The 18,221-nt window shown below is 41.6% G+C and overlaps 1 protein-coding gene and 1 long non-coding RNA gene across 2 annotated transcripts; one reads left to right on the plus strand and one right to left on the minus strand.

Moving 5' to 3' along the window:
* The first annotated feature begins 534 nt into the window (after positions 1–534).
* Positions 535–16,984, plus strand: plpp2b (phospholipid phosphatase 2b). The gene is made up of 6 exons (XM_085448762.1): positions 535–828; positions 9,986–10,137; positions 10,334–10,596; positions 10,815–10,872; positions 11,870–12,046; positions 12,886–16,984. Exons 1-6 carry the CDS (start codon positions 768–770, stop codon positions 13,039–13,041), a joined length of 867 nt encoding a protein of 288 aa, XP_085304888.1. The 5' UTR covers positions 535–767; the 3' UTR covers positions 13,042–16,984.
* On the minus strand, positions 10,354–12,848 carry LOC146680018 (uncharacterized). Its single transcript, XR_014918070.1, has 3 exons — positions 12,239–12,848; positions 11,804–12,067; positions 10,354–10,592 (listed from the first exon to the last, which is right to left on the minus strand). It is a non-coding gene; the product is annotated as an uncharacterized LOC146680018 (long non-coding RNA).
* Positions 16,985–18,221: the final 1,237 nt, after the last annotated feature.

Here is an 18,221-nt window from a genome sequence, read left to right on the forward strand (position 1 = left end):
CAGACAGCAAACCTTGTAATGACTGGCGGAGGGGAAACATCCTGACTGCCTGGGGCATAAAGCACTGTGGCCTGGAGTCCTACTGATGTAAAGTCATGCTAATTTTGCTTCAGCCGCAGGATGCCTTGTAAAACTCTCCCTGGTTTTGTTGGGATGTAAATTCTGTCTTCTACCAAGTGTGCTCAGTCCTAACTTATATAAAAGGGTTGGCTAATATGTTTACTTCTTAGCCATACTGGCAACACTGGCAAAAGCACAAAGAGAAAAAAACTTCTTCCTCCCTGTTTTCTGCGCACATGTGCGCAAAAGCTCGGTGCCTGGTGGTGATCGGATGAAGAGAAGAGCCAGACGAGGAAGCAAGGAGGAGGGATCAGGAGCAGTGGCGTGGTTTGACCGGAGTAAAGAGTTTATTCTGGATTCTGCGGACGCCTCCGTCACAGTTCAATCGGATGGTCTCTCTCTGGTCTTTATTTGATACCCAAATCAGTTATGTGCGCAAAAGGACGCAGAGCGTCAGAGGTGTGCTGCTCCGAAAGGAGTTTGGATAAAGTGGCGCTATAAGAAACTTACACACCTCCGCTGTCACTGTCATCGCAGCACAGGTACGAACCAGGATCCCGGAAGAACTCGTTGTACGGGTTACCCTTTGTTTTTAGAGTTACTTGTACGTTTCTGAGTGAACGAACTCAGATGGACTTGTTTACTTTATTCAAGAAAAAAATTATCTCTCAAAGTTTCTGATTGTAAAGTAAATTAGCGGAAAGAAAATGAAGGATCAGAAGAAGAAGAAGCTGTTCGTGGTGGTGGATGTGCTGTGCGTTACAGCTGGTAAGTTAACAACCTGTTCCTTTTATTTAGCACACGGACAATGCGCAAAAGTCGGCAGGCGTCGCTGGTAATATATTTGTGGCTACATCCGTTTCTTCTCATAATTCGCATTTTTTGTGTGTGTTTTGCACCGATAACAGCAGCTTAGGGTCTCTTGTAGTAATGGGAACTCAGCGGTGTTTGTTTATTTGCACGTTAAACTCAAGCGCGATTTTTTTTTTAATCAGACAAAAGGTTTTCTGGCTGGCTGCTGATTTTAATCTCTGTTGCTGATCCAGCAGCTGGACTGCCACACTCGGGTCTGGCGCTAAATGAGCAGCCTGTCACTCACTTTGTTTATGGAGATCCGGGCTGGGATAACGTCCCGGCCTTAAATGTTGGTGCAATTTCACCATGGCAGAACATAAGAGGAAATCTCAGTGTCATCCTCCTCGCAAGCTTGCATGCTTCAACCTACTCACCAAAACTTTGCAGGACTTTACAGTGCCCCAGGAAGCTGAATATTTGTTTATGGAAATCTGATACGCATGTGTGCGCCCCGCTTATTCCACATATTTTGTCTGCCAGGAATCCTAAAAAGACTGCTCCCAACTTCCTACGTTTGGTGCATTTTGGTACATTTGACTTTCTGCTGCGCTCGGAAACGGATGTTCCGCGTTTAACTTCAGGCAGAAACAGTATTTTCTGCTGTAACCAATGAACTAATATGTATCGGATTCGTCTCCTCCCTCCTCTGGATAGTGTCAGAAAATGCACCATACTAACAAACATTGTAGTAACAGCTTTCCACACTGATGAGAGTCTTTTGACATTCATCTTCAAGGTATGGACCACGATTAGGGAAGAAACAATGAATCCATTACTGGAGATTTACACGAACTGTATGAAATTACTTAATCAGTGCAGCTGTATCAATAACTCAATGCATTATAAAGATAATATTAATGTCACCGTATTCAGATTTGCATGATGAAAATAACCATGTACATACTGTACAGACTTTTGACAGACGTGTGAATCTTTTAATAATTAGCTGAGATTCAAAGGGGGTTTGTTAAAAACATATAAATACAGATGCCAAAATAAATAAATCACCGGGTTTAATAATCTGACAAATGTTTTCATCATAAAGATAATGATTAGATCAACTTTATCAAACAAAAAAAACAACAAACATAAAAAGTCTGAGCTGACATGTCCAGAAGAAGTTGTTTTCAGATGCGGACACAAGGATAATATGCACATGTGGAATATACCAGTGTGGTGGGAGGTTGGTTCACTGTGTTAATGCCACATGAGCACGACAGCCATCTGTTTTGCAACGGTCTGGTGTTTGGCACCTTGTTTATCACTTGTTTTGTCTCGGTTCTACCGGTGAGGTACAAAAGAGGAAGGAGTTCAGGACAAAGACTTCCAGGGCCCCCACTCCATCCCGGGCTTTACAAAGAGCTTAGGAGTATTTTCCATCAGTGGGAATATCCACAGACTGCTGAACATGATCAGCCTTACCATTTGATTGTCACAAGTCTGGGATTAATGTCTGGGTTGGTCGGATGGTTGGTCAGATCTCGATGGATTATCCACCCTTTTTGCCTTCGCTTTCCCTACTGCCACCCATGTCATTCACCCAAATAATCGTCAAGTCAACCCCAAGTTTATGTGAGGTTTCCCCAGGCGTGTAATAACAACACGATAGAGCTTATAATTATGCTGACCATTAGCCTGTATGGAAACAGTGTTGAGTTGGGTTTCTTCTGCATTTTCAGACTGTTTACATTTCTTGAATTTGTGAGCCTTTCAAATCTGCCTTTTTCTTCTCTCTGGACTTTTGCTCAGCCGAAGAAATATGTCTCACATTCAGCAGACTGCCTTCATCTATCCTTTGTTCAGGAATCCAAAGGCCAAAATCAATGGTAACATGAAAGAAAGATTTCTTTGGCATGCTCTCTATCTCTTTCACCCTGCCCTGCCCAGGTCAAACTACACTGATAACTGGTGGTATCATACGAATAGATGTGCCTCTGTCTTTTTTGTTGTGGTTTTTTGTTTAATACAGTCCACAACACAGTTACTGAGCACCTTAATGGATGAATGTGGTGTAAAATAGCTGGTTTGTGGTAGTTTACTGATGCCTTCCTACTCGAGGTCTGTCGTATTGTGTATTATTTGTCTAGTTTAAGCCTCCTGTCTCTTTTTCTTTTGTGAGGGACATTTGAGGTTGTTGTACTCGTCAAAGATCTACCTTGGTTTTGAATTTCTTGTTTATTGTGAGCTTCTGGCCTCGGTTCTTCGTCTATTCTTCCTCCCTTCCTCCCACTCTCCCTACCCCGTCTGTGTAAGTCTACACTCAGCACAAATAGATATTGGGTGTTGGCTCGAGAAAGGAAAGACCGGGTTTTAACCTCTCCCTGCCCACAGCTCTGCAGGTGTAACATGTATGTCACAGCTCACCTCATTTCATGGGTGCTCCTGTTGGAAAAATGAATGACATTTTGAATCGTGAGTAATGCGCTCGATAATACACCAGGCCAATAGACTAAATGGCCTTGGGGCGAGGCACTGCCAACGCATTCTTGTTTTCCCATGTGTCCGCTCGTTATTGTCTGTAAGATTGTGCCAAACCTGTTCTGTGTCATTGATTGCTGACCCACTTACAAAACGTGTTATGTATGTATTGTACAGTATGTAAAAGTTGATATTATGTAAAAGAAACATACCTCTGCATTTCTTAAAATGGTGTTAGAGTCCATCCATCCGTCTCTTCTGCTTATTCTAATTAGGGTCACGGGGGCTGGAGCCAATCTCTAAGATTTACAGTATTTTATAATTTTGTTTTCAGAGAATTGTATACTTATCACTTATCACTCTGCATTTGTTGGTTTCTTTTGCACAGCTAAAGAACAATGGCAGCAGAGTTTTTGATTTGCGCCTGGCCTGCACATATCAAGTTGTTCTCAGTATTTTATATGATCACAATCACAGTGACACATACAATAGCGCTTGCTCACAGATTCCCACGGCAGGAAAACTGTCAGACTTTCTACACATTTCATTGCATTTTTTACTCTAAATGCACTCTGTCCCCTTGCTGTGTTGCTTGCCAACCCTGGTTAGTTTGTCAGTGAAGCCATCCAGCGGAGTCTTCTGGGAGCCGGGCCTCTCATGTGGTTTTTGTTGGTAAGACTGATTGGCTTGAGTTCTCAGAGCAAAGCTATGAAGATGCTTGATGGGAATGGTTTTCCTTAGGAGAGCCATGTCATGGAAACTGAAGCCCTTTTAAACAAACAGACACGTTCCACTGAGAGAACTTAGTTTCTTTATAGTTTGGTTGCTGATATTCAAATTATTTTAAATCGTTGAAAGTGAGGTTGAGCGTGGAATTCAGGTATTTTATAGGCATACATTGATTATTTTTGACTGTTTGTTTCTACAGTTTTTTTAAGTTTTTATTTGTATGTTCTTTTATGTAGCTCTGCCATGTCGACATCCAATATTCTATTTTTCTGTATATTTATTGATGTTTATTACAGGATACCCACTGCTCTTTGCAGATCTACGTTATTATTTTGGACTTTAGCAGAGCTTAGCATGATTCACAGTTCAAAATAATCTTTGTTTTGGTGTAACCCCCCAATTCGTGCACTCTGGAATAAGCTCTATAAGCACTTCTCTCCTTAGGTAACCTTTTTTTCTGAATGATGAACAGCAGGTGTTTGGGGCTGCTGTGCTCACTGCCAGAGCTGTCACTGACATCATATAAAACCTCGAGTATCAAAAATGTAAACAGTGCTGTTTGATCACTAGAAAAAGATACGAGCTGTAAATAAGCCAAACGCAGTCTAAAAGACATGTTTCTTGTTAATGTCGATCCAAACTAGATTTTAAGGACTAATCCAAACAAGCTGGGAACGTATAAAGGCAACATCAAATATATACAGGATAAAGTACGACACAGCAAGGCAGCAGTTTATTTAGTAAGGTCAGGATTATTCATTGTAGCTGCACACATCAGACTGCCTTTTAACTCCTCCCGCAGGCCTTTCTGGTTTAGGTTGAAACCTGTGTGGCCTACTTCTTTGATCCCCTCCAAACCCAGACTCTTTGATTGCTCACCCAGATTTAGCTGCTCTCCCACCACTCGCACAGCCTCGCCTGCCGCCATGTCTCCTTCTGCTCTGCTTGAAGCTAAGCACGCGTAAATGATGGACGGAGTGAAACAGTGGGATTAAAAATAAAGAATGGACCACAGCAGCAGCAGGATTTGGTGTGACTGGTGAAGTTGGGCGTTCCTCATGTGAATTAGAATTCCAGAGGCCTACGCCGGCAGAGGTTGTAGGCTCAGCACATACCTTCCACATTAGTCAGTCCAGCTTGGAGGGGCGACAGTTAGAAGGAGAGAGAGCTTTAGCTGGTTTTTTAACTGCAACACATCTTCTTGAGCATGACCTGCTTTGACATAAAAACATGTTTGAATTGGAGGGAACAAACGAAGGAGAGAAATTTTTATTCAAAGGAATAAAAAGTGGAAACACTCCAGCTAAAAGAAAGGGGGGGAGAGCCTCCCTCTGTCCTCATCCACGCAGGCTGGAATTGGAAGCAGTCAGGAATTGAGTAAATGACTAAAGAGTGACACAGATTTCTAAGAAGCGGTGAAATGTAAGATGAAAGTAAAACAGTCAACAGGAAGAAAAGAAGGCTAGAAATACAATAAGAAGAAGGTGACCTTCATGCTGCAAAGGCAGGAAACCAGAGTGGAAGAAATTAGATGGAAGAGCAAATGTTCCAGCTACGACCCCGAAGGGAGGGCATCCTAAGGGCATGGGAACACCCATCTCACGCCACACACAGGCTATGCACTCTTTAGGTATGCATAATAAAAACCCAGACTGTATGTTTTTCAAATTAGGGAACATAATTGTCCATCTGTGTGGTTATGCAGGTGCAGCAAGTTATGTCAGAGAAACCACGGTGAGTAGGTGTCAGTTATTCTCAAACTATGACTTCCAGATAATCATGGCAGTTTGACTGAAGGGACTAAGGTCTCCAGAGCAGAAAAATGGACCCTGTACAGCAAATACATGTAGACATGAAAAGGAGGGAAGGGAAATGGAAGAAAAAGACCTAAGCTAGCAGAGGATGTGACGGGCCTTGAATGTCAGCACCAGAGTGCGATTGTGGTCCAAATGGTCCTGCATAATTGCACATCTACCAGCTAAATAAAGCATTACCCAGTGAGGCCTCTATATTTACAACAGAGGGAGAAGTGTGTGGGAGGACACTGTGATCGAGTGAGTGACAGAAAGAGAAGAATGAATGGCTTTAAGCATGACAGAGAAACAGGGGGAGATGATGTGATTCAGCAGCGGTGGAAAGAATGAACATGCTGCTGTTGTTCATGTATCAATTAATGCAGAAATCTCCTTCTGACTGAGCTGGATTCCTCAGACAGTCATTCTCAGTTACTCTCATATAGCTTCATTTTGCTCTAGTATCCATTGTAGCAGTGGGAGTCACCAAGGTATTACTGCAAAGTGGAACCAAAGACTCTAAAGTGAACCTTCTTTAAACGGAGGCAGAAGGACTGCACATTAGAGGCTCAGGCAGGAGCGTTTCCTGGCCACATTTTCCTCCCTCAATCTTTGGAGGAAACATCCAAAAACAAGGCTTTTCGCACGCTAAAGAAATAAGTCTACTCTTTTTATTGTTACTTCCATGTATTCTGTGTTCTTTCAGATTTTCTCAACAGAAAAATCTCCAGTAGAGTCAGAGACACTGCTCGGTCTTTAAGTGGAGGCAGCTCTGGAGCAATGTCAGTTTGGGTTGTGGGATTGTCTCGTGGTATGCTGGAGGCCTATTTTGTGTGCCGATGGGTCTAATTTTGTCTGAAAACTGTGTTGGAGTATGTCTGCTTTTCCAGAGACTGGCTGGTTTGTTTCTTGCAGATATTATACGCAGGGGGACTGCTCATGAGACACACTCGCATACGCACCTCAGGGCGTACCATTTATTTTGCCCATGAGAGCAGTCCAGACTCCTTACATCATTTTATTTCTGCCATTTCCCCCCCTTTTCATCTGAGCTTCTGATTCATGACTTAAAAGTTAAAGGCAGGTGTCAGCTGAATTAGTGCTTCATGGATGAAAACAGACATGAAAAATTAATACTTTTTTTACAAGTCAGAGGGGCTTTTTAAAGACCTGCAGGCTGACTTCATTCAGTCCATAAACCCTGTCCTGTTAAGAGGATTTAGTAAGCATTAAAAAACATAAAGATATTGAGCTGATGAGATGAATACATTTTTGCAGGCAGTAGAATAATGGTGATGATGGACGTGCAAAAGCTGTTTAGCCATGTGTGAATTTGTGCGATATTTCATTAGCTGGCACATCATTTTAAAGGTTTTTTCCCCCTTAATTCTTCTCCTGCTTTGCTGTGATTAATGGCCTGGTTCTATCATGCGACTCCAGCATAGAAATAATTATGTTGTACTGCTGCTTGACATTTACCATTCTGTGTTAGGTAAATAAACTTCTCTCTAGAGTTTGTCTAGGCCAACCTTATAAAAACCTTCAAACTTGGTGCTATGTATTCATGGAGGTAGGTTTCATTTAAACCTGACTCTGATTTTAGTGCAACTATTTTTTCCTGACTCCACAGAGAAATAAAAAGTAGTAGTTGTTGGTTTTTTTTTTTTAAGTTTGCTCCATTTTTTCCAGCTGGTAGCAGGATGCAGGATACAGATGGATAAGCTGCCACCCAAAAGCCACATCAGTAAATCTGCATCAGCGAGCTCCCCTGTGGTGCTTCAGACAGGATGTTAGTTAAATATAAGAGACTGTATTACACTACAGTTATCACAGACAGGATTTGGTGGCTGTAACAGGAAAATGTGTGGAATAGGACTTTAAAATCCTGGTTTACCACATCCTGCACACTGGAGTCCTGTGCTCATGCAGTGATTGGTGGGAATCTGCCACACAGTGAAAGGTGACAACCAGCTGCTGCTTGTAATGTTACTGGTCTTAGAAATAAAATAATAAATGTACTTAAACTGCCTGTAGGCACTAAAATTACTTAAACATTTATGGCTGCTGCATGTAACAATAGTTGCATGTTTTGGAAAATGTTTCTGATTGTTTTTACGCATAGTGGGAAAGCTTCCCACGTCCTCCCCAGGGTACTTTGATTAGAAAGACTAGTCTGGCAAAAGGCTTTTAAATAAATTTACTTTGTGACTGAACACTGTCTTTGTTAAAGGTAACGTCTCTACTTTTTTTCCTTCAATGTTTGTCTAGTCTAAATCCAGCTCCATCAAGGCCAGGTCAGCAGGGGTCAATGCACAATCATGTGTTCATCCAATTGAGCACTATTGTTTATTCTGCTCTCAGCACAAAGCCTGTATTTTGCTGCTGCCTTTGCTCACTGAGCCCATAAAACCCTTTGTCCACAGGTGTGCAGGCGATATGTCTCTATATCCCATCTCATCCCGTGTCACCTTCGACATAGAGAGATAAGATCAAGTGCATGTTATTCTTCTTCTGTCATCATACATGGCCTGTTGCCGAGAATACTGAACAATAGCGAGGGGTATTTCTAAGAATTTGAGTTGTTAAATGTACTGAAGTGACAGTTTTCGGGTCCACTTACAAACTAAGTAGTGCTTTTCTTTGTGACAGTGTTCATACATTTGCAGTAGGCTGTTCTCCGATATCTGTCACGAGGTGGAATTAAACATGGAATCAACAGAGCATTTATCTCAGCTGAATCCCAATCCGCCTTCCTCTTGTATATTTTCCTTTAGTTTCAGTCTTAATGGTCTCTCATCAGTCAGGTTCACTGGAAGTCTTCCTAGAAATATGTCAAGGGCAGACTTTTTTTTGCTTTTAAATGGGAGGGGTGCACAGTTCATTTACGCAGAAATTCAATGCTATTGGTGAGTGAACTTTTCAAGTTCTTGCGATGCTTTTGCATTGCTGTTTTTGTTGCATTTCGCATGCAGGCACTTGGTATTTTCACAGTGGGCCCAAGACTGTCCGCCTTCTATGGATAGCAGTATTAGGGTGGAGAACACATTCCTTACTAGGGCTGGAACACCTGATCATTTCCAGCCATTTGTCAGTTGATTGTTTAGTCTTTGACTTCTCTAATGAATGTCAGAAATACCCGTAACCCTATAAAACTACAAGTTTGCAGTGCCATGTGAGGGACAAAAGATACCTATACCTGTGCATATAAGGCCTTTGTCTCACATATTGTCTAAATCTCCCTAGAGTCATTCTTCACCACTCTGCATTGTAGCCTTGAAAGGGGATCGCCAAAGACAGCTAGAAGCTCGTTTTAATTGGGTCACATTGCTAAGATGTAGAAATAAGTATCAGCTGTTTTTCAGCAGTCTCATATCTTCAAGTCTCATTTGAGCTTCTGCAAATTTAACAGGTTTTTGATTCACATAGCAAAGAAGCAATTTGCAAAATGTATTCAGAAACTGTTTATTAGTTCTTCACATTCTGAAATGTGCTTGTTAGTGAGTGTCTGTTAGACAGAGAGGAAGATGGTGAGCGTGTGGTTTAGGAATTGAGTTTTCTGAACCTCTCGAGGACATCATGCATTCTCGGGGGAGCTGTAAGCAGCTATATTTGGGCTTATTTTGCACACAACCACATGCCTGCAGGAATTTGTGTACAGTTTTTTAACTGTTTATATTGTACACATGGGTATATGTCTGATGTCTGATCTTTTTTTTTTCTTTTTGCATATGCTCATGAATATAAAATCTATTTCCCACTGTGTATTTTTGCCTACATTTAAAGCACAAAATGTGTTTCTCCTTGTGGGTTGTTTTCATCCTTGTGAACTTAGCATTTATCCTTAGAAAAAAATTTCATCCCCCAAGTTAGGACATGAGGTAATGTCTGAAAAATACAGAAAAATAGCCAAATGTGTTTTTCTACCTCATTAGTCTTTGATTTTAAAGTACATTAACTTGGATCTGGGATCCTCTTATGTGCCGCCCAATCACGGCCGAAACCCAGGAACTTCTGTTACATCACAGTCGAACACCTATGCATCCATCTCATCCCAGCAAGAGCAAAATTTATCCAGATATGCAATTAGTCTAACATAATAAGACTGTTCATCTGGTTTGTTTTCCCTCCAGCGGCACTGCCTTTCATCATTATGACCATTGTCTCCAAGCCATACCAAAGAGGCATTTACTGCAATGATGACAGCATCAAGTATCCCCTAAAACTAGACACCATCACCCCCGGTATGCTGGCAGCTATCACCATCTGCTGCACTCTCGTCATTGTAAGTGTAACAGGACGTTTCGTGACATTGTTCTAGCTGACTTTACTCATTTGACACGATTCTATGGATGCATTTTGCCAGAACTTGACAATAAGTTGATATAGAAGTAGGAGAAGACTTTTTATGTAATGGAGGAAAAATGTGGGGGAAAAAACCCAAGAAATAATCTTTGATTTTTTTTATTCTCTCTCCTCAGATCTCATCTGGAGAGGCTTATCTGGTCTACAGACAGAGGATTCAGTCTAACACACAGTTCAATCAGTATATAGCTGCACTCTACAAGGTAGTAGGCACCTTTCTGTTTGGAGGAGCTGTCAGCCAGTCACTTACTGACCTTGCAAAGTACACTATTGGGCGTCCAAGGCCAAACTTCATGGCAGTATGTGCACCGAAAGTCTGCACAGGATACATGCTGGTGATCAACTGCACTGGGACTCCTGAGGATGTCACAGAGTCTAGGTAGGAGGGAAAGAACTTCCATCAGTTTCTTTATAGAGGAAACAAGAACCTCACACAAATTACACAGATTGTAACATACTGTAAATCAAAAAAAAAAAAACAGACATTGTCTGTGAAAAGGAAGTCTAACACATTTTACATGATATTGATGCTGCAAAATGCTACTGTACAAATATCCTGTGTAAAGCAGTTACATCTGAATTGTGTTTTTTCTCTAGATTGTCCTTCTATTCTGGTCACTCCTCTTTTAGCATGTACTGCATGCTTTTCCTAGCGGTAAGTACAGAACGTGAGCTTCAAGAAATAAAACCCATCTCTCTGTACAGTTAAAAAAAATTAAATAAAAAAACTCCTAAACCTCTGGGCTCCTTTAAGAGCATTCTCATGCATTTAGATCTGTACTCAGAGACATAAAAGGGAAAAGTGGAGTCCAGGGGAAGAATGTAGTGAGACAAATGATCTGGAATAGTCTGCAACCCTTTTCCCAGCAATGATGAAGGCAAAGCACGAGCTCTGACCTGTCTTCCAGGCCTATTCAGCTCATTCCACTTGGCCCCATCTCTTTGTTTTAAAAGGCACCGCAGCTAGACAGCAAGCTCCAAGCAAAGCAGCTTTTATTTTTTTCAGTTCCAAGAAAAGAGCGTCCAGCTAGTGTCCATTCCTGTCTTTGGCACTCTCTGTTTTGCAGGCATATGCTGCAAACAAACATAGAGCTCAGCTGTGACATCCAGCCCTTGTCCTCTGGGCTGCCTTGAAAGAGTATGCTATAGTGCTGAATGCAGCGTAGCTGTATGGCAGGCGGACGGTGGTGCGATGCCAATTTTTACACCTTTAACAGCAGCCGAGCAGAGTTTTTAACTATTGCCAGATTCATATTTTGTTGGCATCGGTGCTTTCCAGCATAAATGGGGTTCGAGTCTGTGGAGAACATAAATTAGATTTGTACTCAGCACCTTTTTAAAGTTAAATCTAATTTGAGAGGTGCCAGCTACTGTTTTCACTGCAAACTCAAGCACCAAAGTCATAGGCTTTTTTTTAAAGGATCCAACCAGTATCTTGATAGTGCTGCAGTTTAAGCACATTTAGAAATGGCAGAAATTTCCCTACTTTACTGTTTTGTTAGCATATCACATTGCAGTTATGATGTATGATGCAGTGTTGCCATAATATAACTGGTGACTATGCTGTTATGTATTGGTGTGATAACCTTTTTAGGTTCCAGCAGTGCTAATAGCATCATTGCTCTCTTTTTCCTCTCTGTTTCCACCTCCAGCTTTACGTGCAGGCGAGATTTGTGGCAAAGTGGGCCAGACTTCTCCGGCCCACCATCCAGTTCTTCCTGGTGGCCTTCGCGGTTTATGTGGGTTACACCCGAGTCTCTGATTACAAGCACCATTGGAGCGATGTGCTGGTGGGGCTGCTGCAGGGAGCGCTTGTTGCTTTGCTAAATGTGAGTCTCCACGGCAACGTCCTACAAGATAAATGCTACAAAAATTAGTGATTTTATAGTAACACAGCCATTACTTTTAAAAGCTTACGCCTGGGAACTTTTGCCAGTTTTTCTTTTTACTTCTCCTCTTGAGAATTTATGATTACATGGAGACTTTTTTTCATTACATTTTTTGCACCACCAGCTTCCTACCTGATGACATATTAACTTTGCATCTTAGTCCTGTGGTTTCCAAGTGCTGGAAAGGCAAACACGGGTGTGACCGTCTAAATCATAAAAATGACATTTAGTGGAAACGTTAGCAGAATAGCTCAAAACATATATTTTATTCCCAAAGTTAAAAGCCATGTAGAGAGGAAGCATGAGTAGAGTGAAGTGTGACAGCAGCATGGTGTGTCTTGATACAAACCCACATACTCACAGCTGGCAGGTAACAAGTCCATTCACCTGCTTCATCCAGCTGGGCTTCTTTATTGTTTGGCCACTTCCCTGTTATGATTGAACCACTGTCAGCTCTGCCTCGTGGAAATTCTGGAGTGTTAGAGCGTGTGTTTGTGTGTCTGTGTGTGTCCATGCATGATTAATTGGGATGTGAGCCTGCACCTTTGGCCTTCACAGTGCTGCGCGCAATTAGAGACCCTCCTGGGCATAGGATTTTATGGTCTGCAGGGGTTGTGCCTGCTCTCTGTGTGTTCCTCTCTGATGTGTGTGAGAGTCTGCGTTAGTGTGTCATTTAACAGCTGTTCACAGTCCTCTCCAGACACGTGTAATCACAGTTTCCAGCTCTGCCCGACCTCCTCAGTGTCCCCTCTTAATCTCTCCTTTCCTCTCCTCTGCAGGTGCACTTTGTGTCGGATTTCTTCGAGAAGTGTCCTAAACGTTCCAAGAGGCCGGGCACTCGCGATGGTGAGGAACCAGAAAGGAAACCCAGCGTGCAGATTGCAGACTCTGAGAACAGCAACCATTACAACTACCACAGTCGTGGCACTGTGTGATAGTGGACTTAGGAACAAAGACTGCAAACCTGCAGACCACAAACCTGTGTGATAGCGTCAAATCCAGGGGCTTCAACCTGGTTAGATCAGGTAATAACCTGGGTTATATGCAATCCTGACTCTTCAGGATGCCTTCTGTCCTGGAACTGTGTCAAATTTTAATGTTTTGGTAAGTTTTGCAATCGGCCCTTTGTATTTGTGTTTTAAAAAAGAAAGGAAAAGCTAGACTTCTGGCCTGTAACTTTCAACCTCTTTTCTCTGCATCAACCACTCACTTTCCACCTGCTCCACTGGACTGAGGGATGCAGCCCATCCCTAGGCACCTGAGACACAACCATGACACTTTTCTCCTGTAAGAGAGAAAGAAGCATATTTTCAAGCTATCATTATTAACGGTAAAGCAAAAAAAGCTTTACCAAATGCAACATGGGTAACATTGTTACCTGTGTTAGCAATGCAGGTTTCAATAGCTGTAAGCTTCCAGTGTCTTTTTCCAGCACACTGACAAAATAATGTCAGATAAAAGTCTCTCTGCATTTGGGTTGATACATATTCTACTTTCTTTACTCATTACTTGCAAATTAGGGTTGTTATTATTATACAGTATGCATGTTATCTGTTCCAGAATGGATCAGTGACAGCACCTAGATTTCAGTTATACAGAGCGAATGCAGTGATAACCTAAAAGTGCCTGAAAAGTGCCAAAAACTGCACCAGAATCTGGGCACGGTTTCAGAATTCAAAGCAGCTATTTCACTTCCAGTGAGTTCTTTAATTTTAATTAAAACTACACCGATTAATGGAGCTTTAACATCAGAGTGTATTTTTTGATTTGTGAAAGTAGAAAACCAAATTTGTCTAGAATAATTGTAACGAGAAGAATGTTCAGGCAGGAATGTTTCTAAGTGTTGGTGGATTCATGTCATTTTATTGGACCTACAGTAGAAGAATACTGAATTTCTGACATGTTGACAGCATGTCTCAAAAGCTAAAATACAGGTTTTTTCCTGGCAGTCGACCAAATCGTGGAGTCCGTGTCACCTCGTTCAACAGACATCTATGGATCTTGCTGCCTGTTTGATAAACACATTTTTAAAATGCTTGAGTAAATATTACCCGAATTAACAATGTTGTTATAATTTTTTATTACATTGCTGATTTTGTGGTGGTTTTTCTTTGGCTCTGGCGAAAATCTTATTGGCATGTGGCCCTAAAAACTCCTGAAACGTTAGCTATAGACCATCCAGAGCTGCTTACATGAGCTGTAGAGCCGGTTAACCAACATGGGAAACAAGAACATCCAGTAATGTTTCATAACTGCCGTACAAACAGATCTGTGTCTCTGCTAGAACAAACATTTTGTTCTTAAAGTGCTAGACAGGTTTACCAGCTGACAACACACTAATTAGATTAGTGCTCATTCATGTTGGCAGACTTCACTAACTGTCATGTGATATCACTGATTTCATTACGTTTAGCATGAAACTGAGCTAAGGTGAGGACACATCGAATCTTCAGCTTTTAGGCTCATGTCCAGACTGGAAAGTTTCTGAAATGTAAACATGTAATTGTGGATTAGATTAATGATTTGTTTGATCACCTATGTGAAATGGACTGCAGTAGCAGACACCATTGATGCCTGTAGCTTTTATTTCTGCTGGACTTGATGTGTCATACCACTACTATACAATCAATCAAATATTAAGAAACGTTGCCTCTATCTTGTGTCCCTTTTCCACTTTTTTTCTAATTTTTTGTTAGAAAAAAAAAATTTGTTTAGCAAATAATAATCAAAGATGGACGAGACAGCCATTTTGAAAGTGGTTAATAAGTTATTTTGAATATAAAATGTTCTTTATGTACTTTTATAAGGTTGGAAGTGCCAGCTCTAAGGTTTTTTGTGCAATCACCCCAGCTTGCCACTATGAGCCACAAATACTGTATCCATGAATGCTATAAGACATGTTTTTAAGTTTTGTGAAGTACGTGTGTGTTTATACACCTATATTTGAAATAAATAACAGACAACAACAAAAAGAATGATTAATATATAAATTGTATGCTTTTATTTCAAATGTAGGGATGTTTTAGTCTTACCTGTACAGTGTGCTTTGGCCCGGGATTTCTCAGACTGGTGCCTGTTGGATTTGCTACACAAACAAATCCAATTCCAGGTCCAAACGGATGCCAGATGCCTTGGCAGGGCTCTTAAATGGCTGCTGTAATGATGAAGTGTTACATACCCAGCTGTGTATTTGAAGCTTGTAACACTGCTCTGGTTCCACTTCAAACATTGGTCCATGTTCCTTTTCCCCTTCCTGTGCTGATGAATGGTGTGCATAAGGTCTCATGTGTAGATCTTGTACAGTGTATAAACAAGCACCGGGATGATGGACAATAGATCAGACAGACCACAAACCTGATAGGCTGATGGACTTGGTGAGAAAAGAACACAGAGGGAATCTTAACTGGCAGTGACTGTGAGGCCCCAAAGCTGTGCTGTAGTTGGGGTGGGGTATCCTATGGCAAACCTTAGTCCACAGGGATTTCCACACATTTAAAGTGCACATTTACAACAAGAAGCATCTGGAAGTGGTTGCACAGATGTGCAATGCTCTGCTTGTGCTTGCTACTTATATCTAAAGCATGTGTATATAACTCAACCTGACGAATGGCAGAAAATAGGGATGGGTACCGGTGTCATGGCACCGGTTCTGACATAAACGGTAGTAACCAGACCGAAAAGCAGCGCACATTTCGGTGCTTTATTTCGGTGCTTTTTTTTCCTGGGCTGTGATACAAGTCTAGCCAATCACTTTACGTTTCCGAGGATAGTACGCGGGGCCAGGTACGTACGTTCTGTTAGAGCAGAGCTACAGATTAAAAATGTCCAAGGCGAAGCGGTTAAAAGTCTGGCTGTACTTCACAGCAAAATATGCAAACTCAGCAGCCTGCAACAAGTGCTTTAAGCTGATACTGTGATACTGTCAAAGGAGGTAACACCTCGAATCCGATGAAACACCTGGCGACGCATAGCGTTTTTTTTAAAAGCCGAGAAATGCGCCGTATCTGATAGCTTGCTGCGAGACCTCACACCGTGCACGTCGGGTGGGTTGCCAGTTATCGGGCCCGGAGCAACATCCCCCAAAAACCCGAAGAATAGAGTCCTGGCCCCTCGCCCTGCCAGTGTAGCAGAAATGATGAGGATGATGATGGCAGCAGCAGCCGTTCTTCTCTGCATGAGTAGCTTCATGTTGTTCGTGTGTAATTTACGTTGAGTAGGCTAACCACGTTATTACATTAATGCATGTAAGGTGAACTAGCAAACATCATCATAGCTACATGAGGCTGTCCTCTTGTTTGATGGCAGATACTCCCTTCACCCTGGCCAAAAAGGCTAAAATGACCAAAGAAAAAGTGGGAAACAGTTAAACATGAGAGGGTTTAAGTTTGTGTTTTTTCCATTGTTTAAGCACTGCTTCCAGCCAAGAGTGATGCCACATAGCTGCAGAAAAGGCTAACATTGTTATCTTTTTACAAAAAAAACCAGCTGAACATGAGAGGTTTTTGGACAAAGTTTGTGTTCTCCATTCTTTAAGCACCGGTTCGAGCACCGTTTAAGTACCGGCACCGTTTCAAAAGTACCGATTTGGCACCGGTATCGGATAAAACCTAAACGATACCCATCCCTAGCAGAAAATGAGGATGACGGTGTAGAGGTATCATGGTGTTCGACTCCCCTCAAGCTTTTTGGAAACTAAAGTTCTCAGCTGGCGATAAGTCTCCATGTGTATGCTTTATTGGTTTAATACTTTAGATTTGATACTTCTGTTTATATATCGACTTGTGCCTGTGGTTCATGTTGTGTTTGCTTGTGTGTAACCTATAGATTATATCTATAGTCTTTAAAGCAGCAAATTTTGAATAAAGTTATAATTTACACTTCAAATGTATTGTTGGAATGTATCTCTTTAGCATGACTGATGTTACAATACAAGCAGAGCTGGCTATGAAAAGCGTTAACAATAAGATTTGAAGCTTCATAGATTTCATATATAATATAGATATTGCCATGCTTTATAAAGGCATTACTTCAGGTTTAGGTTGCTGAAGAGAGTTATGTGAAAGGAGCTTGCAAAGAAAAGCGTCTGGACTTCTTTAAGTTGCTTGAAGACATTTCACCTCTCATCCGAGAAGCTTCTTCAGTTCTAGGGTCAAATGGTGGAGAGTCCCAGATTTAAACCTAGTGGGAGTATCCGATCGTTCAGTCTGACGTCACTAGCCGTGTCTGGGCCTAAACTCTGCTGCAGGTCCATATATCAAATGATCACTATGGCATTACTGAGAGTTAAAACACTGTCTTAAGTCTTTCATCTTTAATAAAATGATCAGCCTTCTCCTCTACCAGGTGTAACAACTGAGTTTAACATCCAGGCATCCATGAAAACGGAATTTATGACATTTAACGGAGTTAGAAGTTAGCAGGAAGTTAGCTCGCTAGCTTCAATCTAAATATAATATAGCATGTCCTGACTGCGGGGTTTTGGAAACAAATTAAAATGTACAGCTCTGTTATCACTTCCAACATAAATGAAGACAGAAAGCTAAACAGCAGCGACGTTTGTAGGGTTACTGAAGTTGGGCTAGCTGGTATATAATGATGTGCTACGTGACCGCTAGCGACACAGCTATGTTAGCATAATATAAACAAGCTAACTTTTTTTCCACTCGATAAAAGTTAACGTGAGTGTTCTCGGTGGTCAGGAACAAATGTAATCGCATGGCAGGATGCTGTAAAAGGACCAAACTTCAGCCAGGAGAACAACTGAGATAATCCATCCTCAATACGAGGTTAGTCATTCATATACTGCTGCATGGGCTGGGCTGTAGTTACATCCTAAGGTTTTAAAAACTGAGCTTAAATAAACGATTAGTGGTAATAAAAGCCGAGGGAGGTCAGCGGTGATCACTGACTGTTTTAGGAGCTTTTTGAGATTAAATAGAAGAAAATACAAAACATTAAACATGTTAACAACACAAAAGCCATATTAAACGCAGACTACTTTAGACCCGGAAGTAGGATTCGTCACGTCATCACTTAATAATCCCCACAGAGGGACAAAAGGACCCCCTGATGATCCTCTAATTGCCTGAGCCAAGGTGTGAAACTGGGTGTGGGT

Source organism: Copadichromis virginalis, linkage group LG23 (assembly GCF_057382275.1).
Source record: "Copadichromis virginalis isolate Kocher_CV1m ecotype Utaka linkage group LG23, C_Virginalis_male_GT1.1, whole genome shotgun sequence".
Taxonomy (NCBI): domain Eukaryota; kingdom Metazoa; phylum Chordata; class Actinopteri; order Cichliformes; family Cichlidae; genus Copadichromis; species Copadichromis virginalis.

Excerpts from the sequence above, each read along its gene's own strand:
- plpp2b (XM_085448762.1), top strand. The coding sequence starts at position 768 with ATGAAGGATCAGAAGAAGAAGAAGCTGTTCGTGGTGGTGGATGTGCTG. Across the intron at positions 10,597-10,814 it reads GAGGATGTCACAGAGTCTAG|ATTGTCCTTCTATTCTGGTC; the intron begins GTAGGAGGGAAA and ends TTTTTTCTCTAG. Across the intron at positions 12,047-12,885 it reads CGCTTGTTGCTTTGCTAAAT|GTGCACTTTGTGTCGGATTT; the intron begins GTGAGTCTCCAC and ends TCTCCTCTGCAG.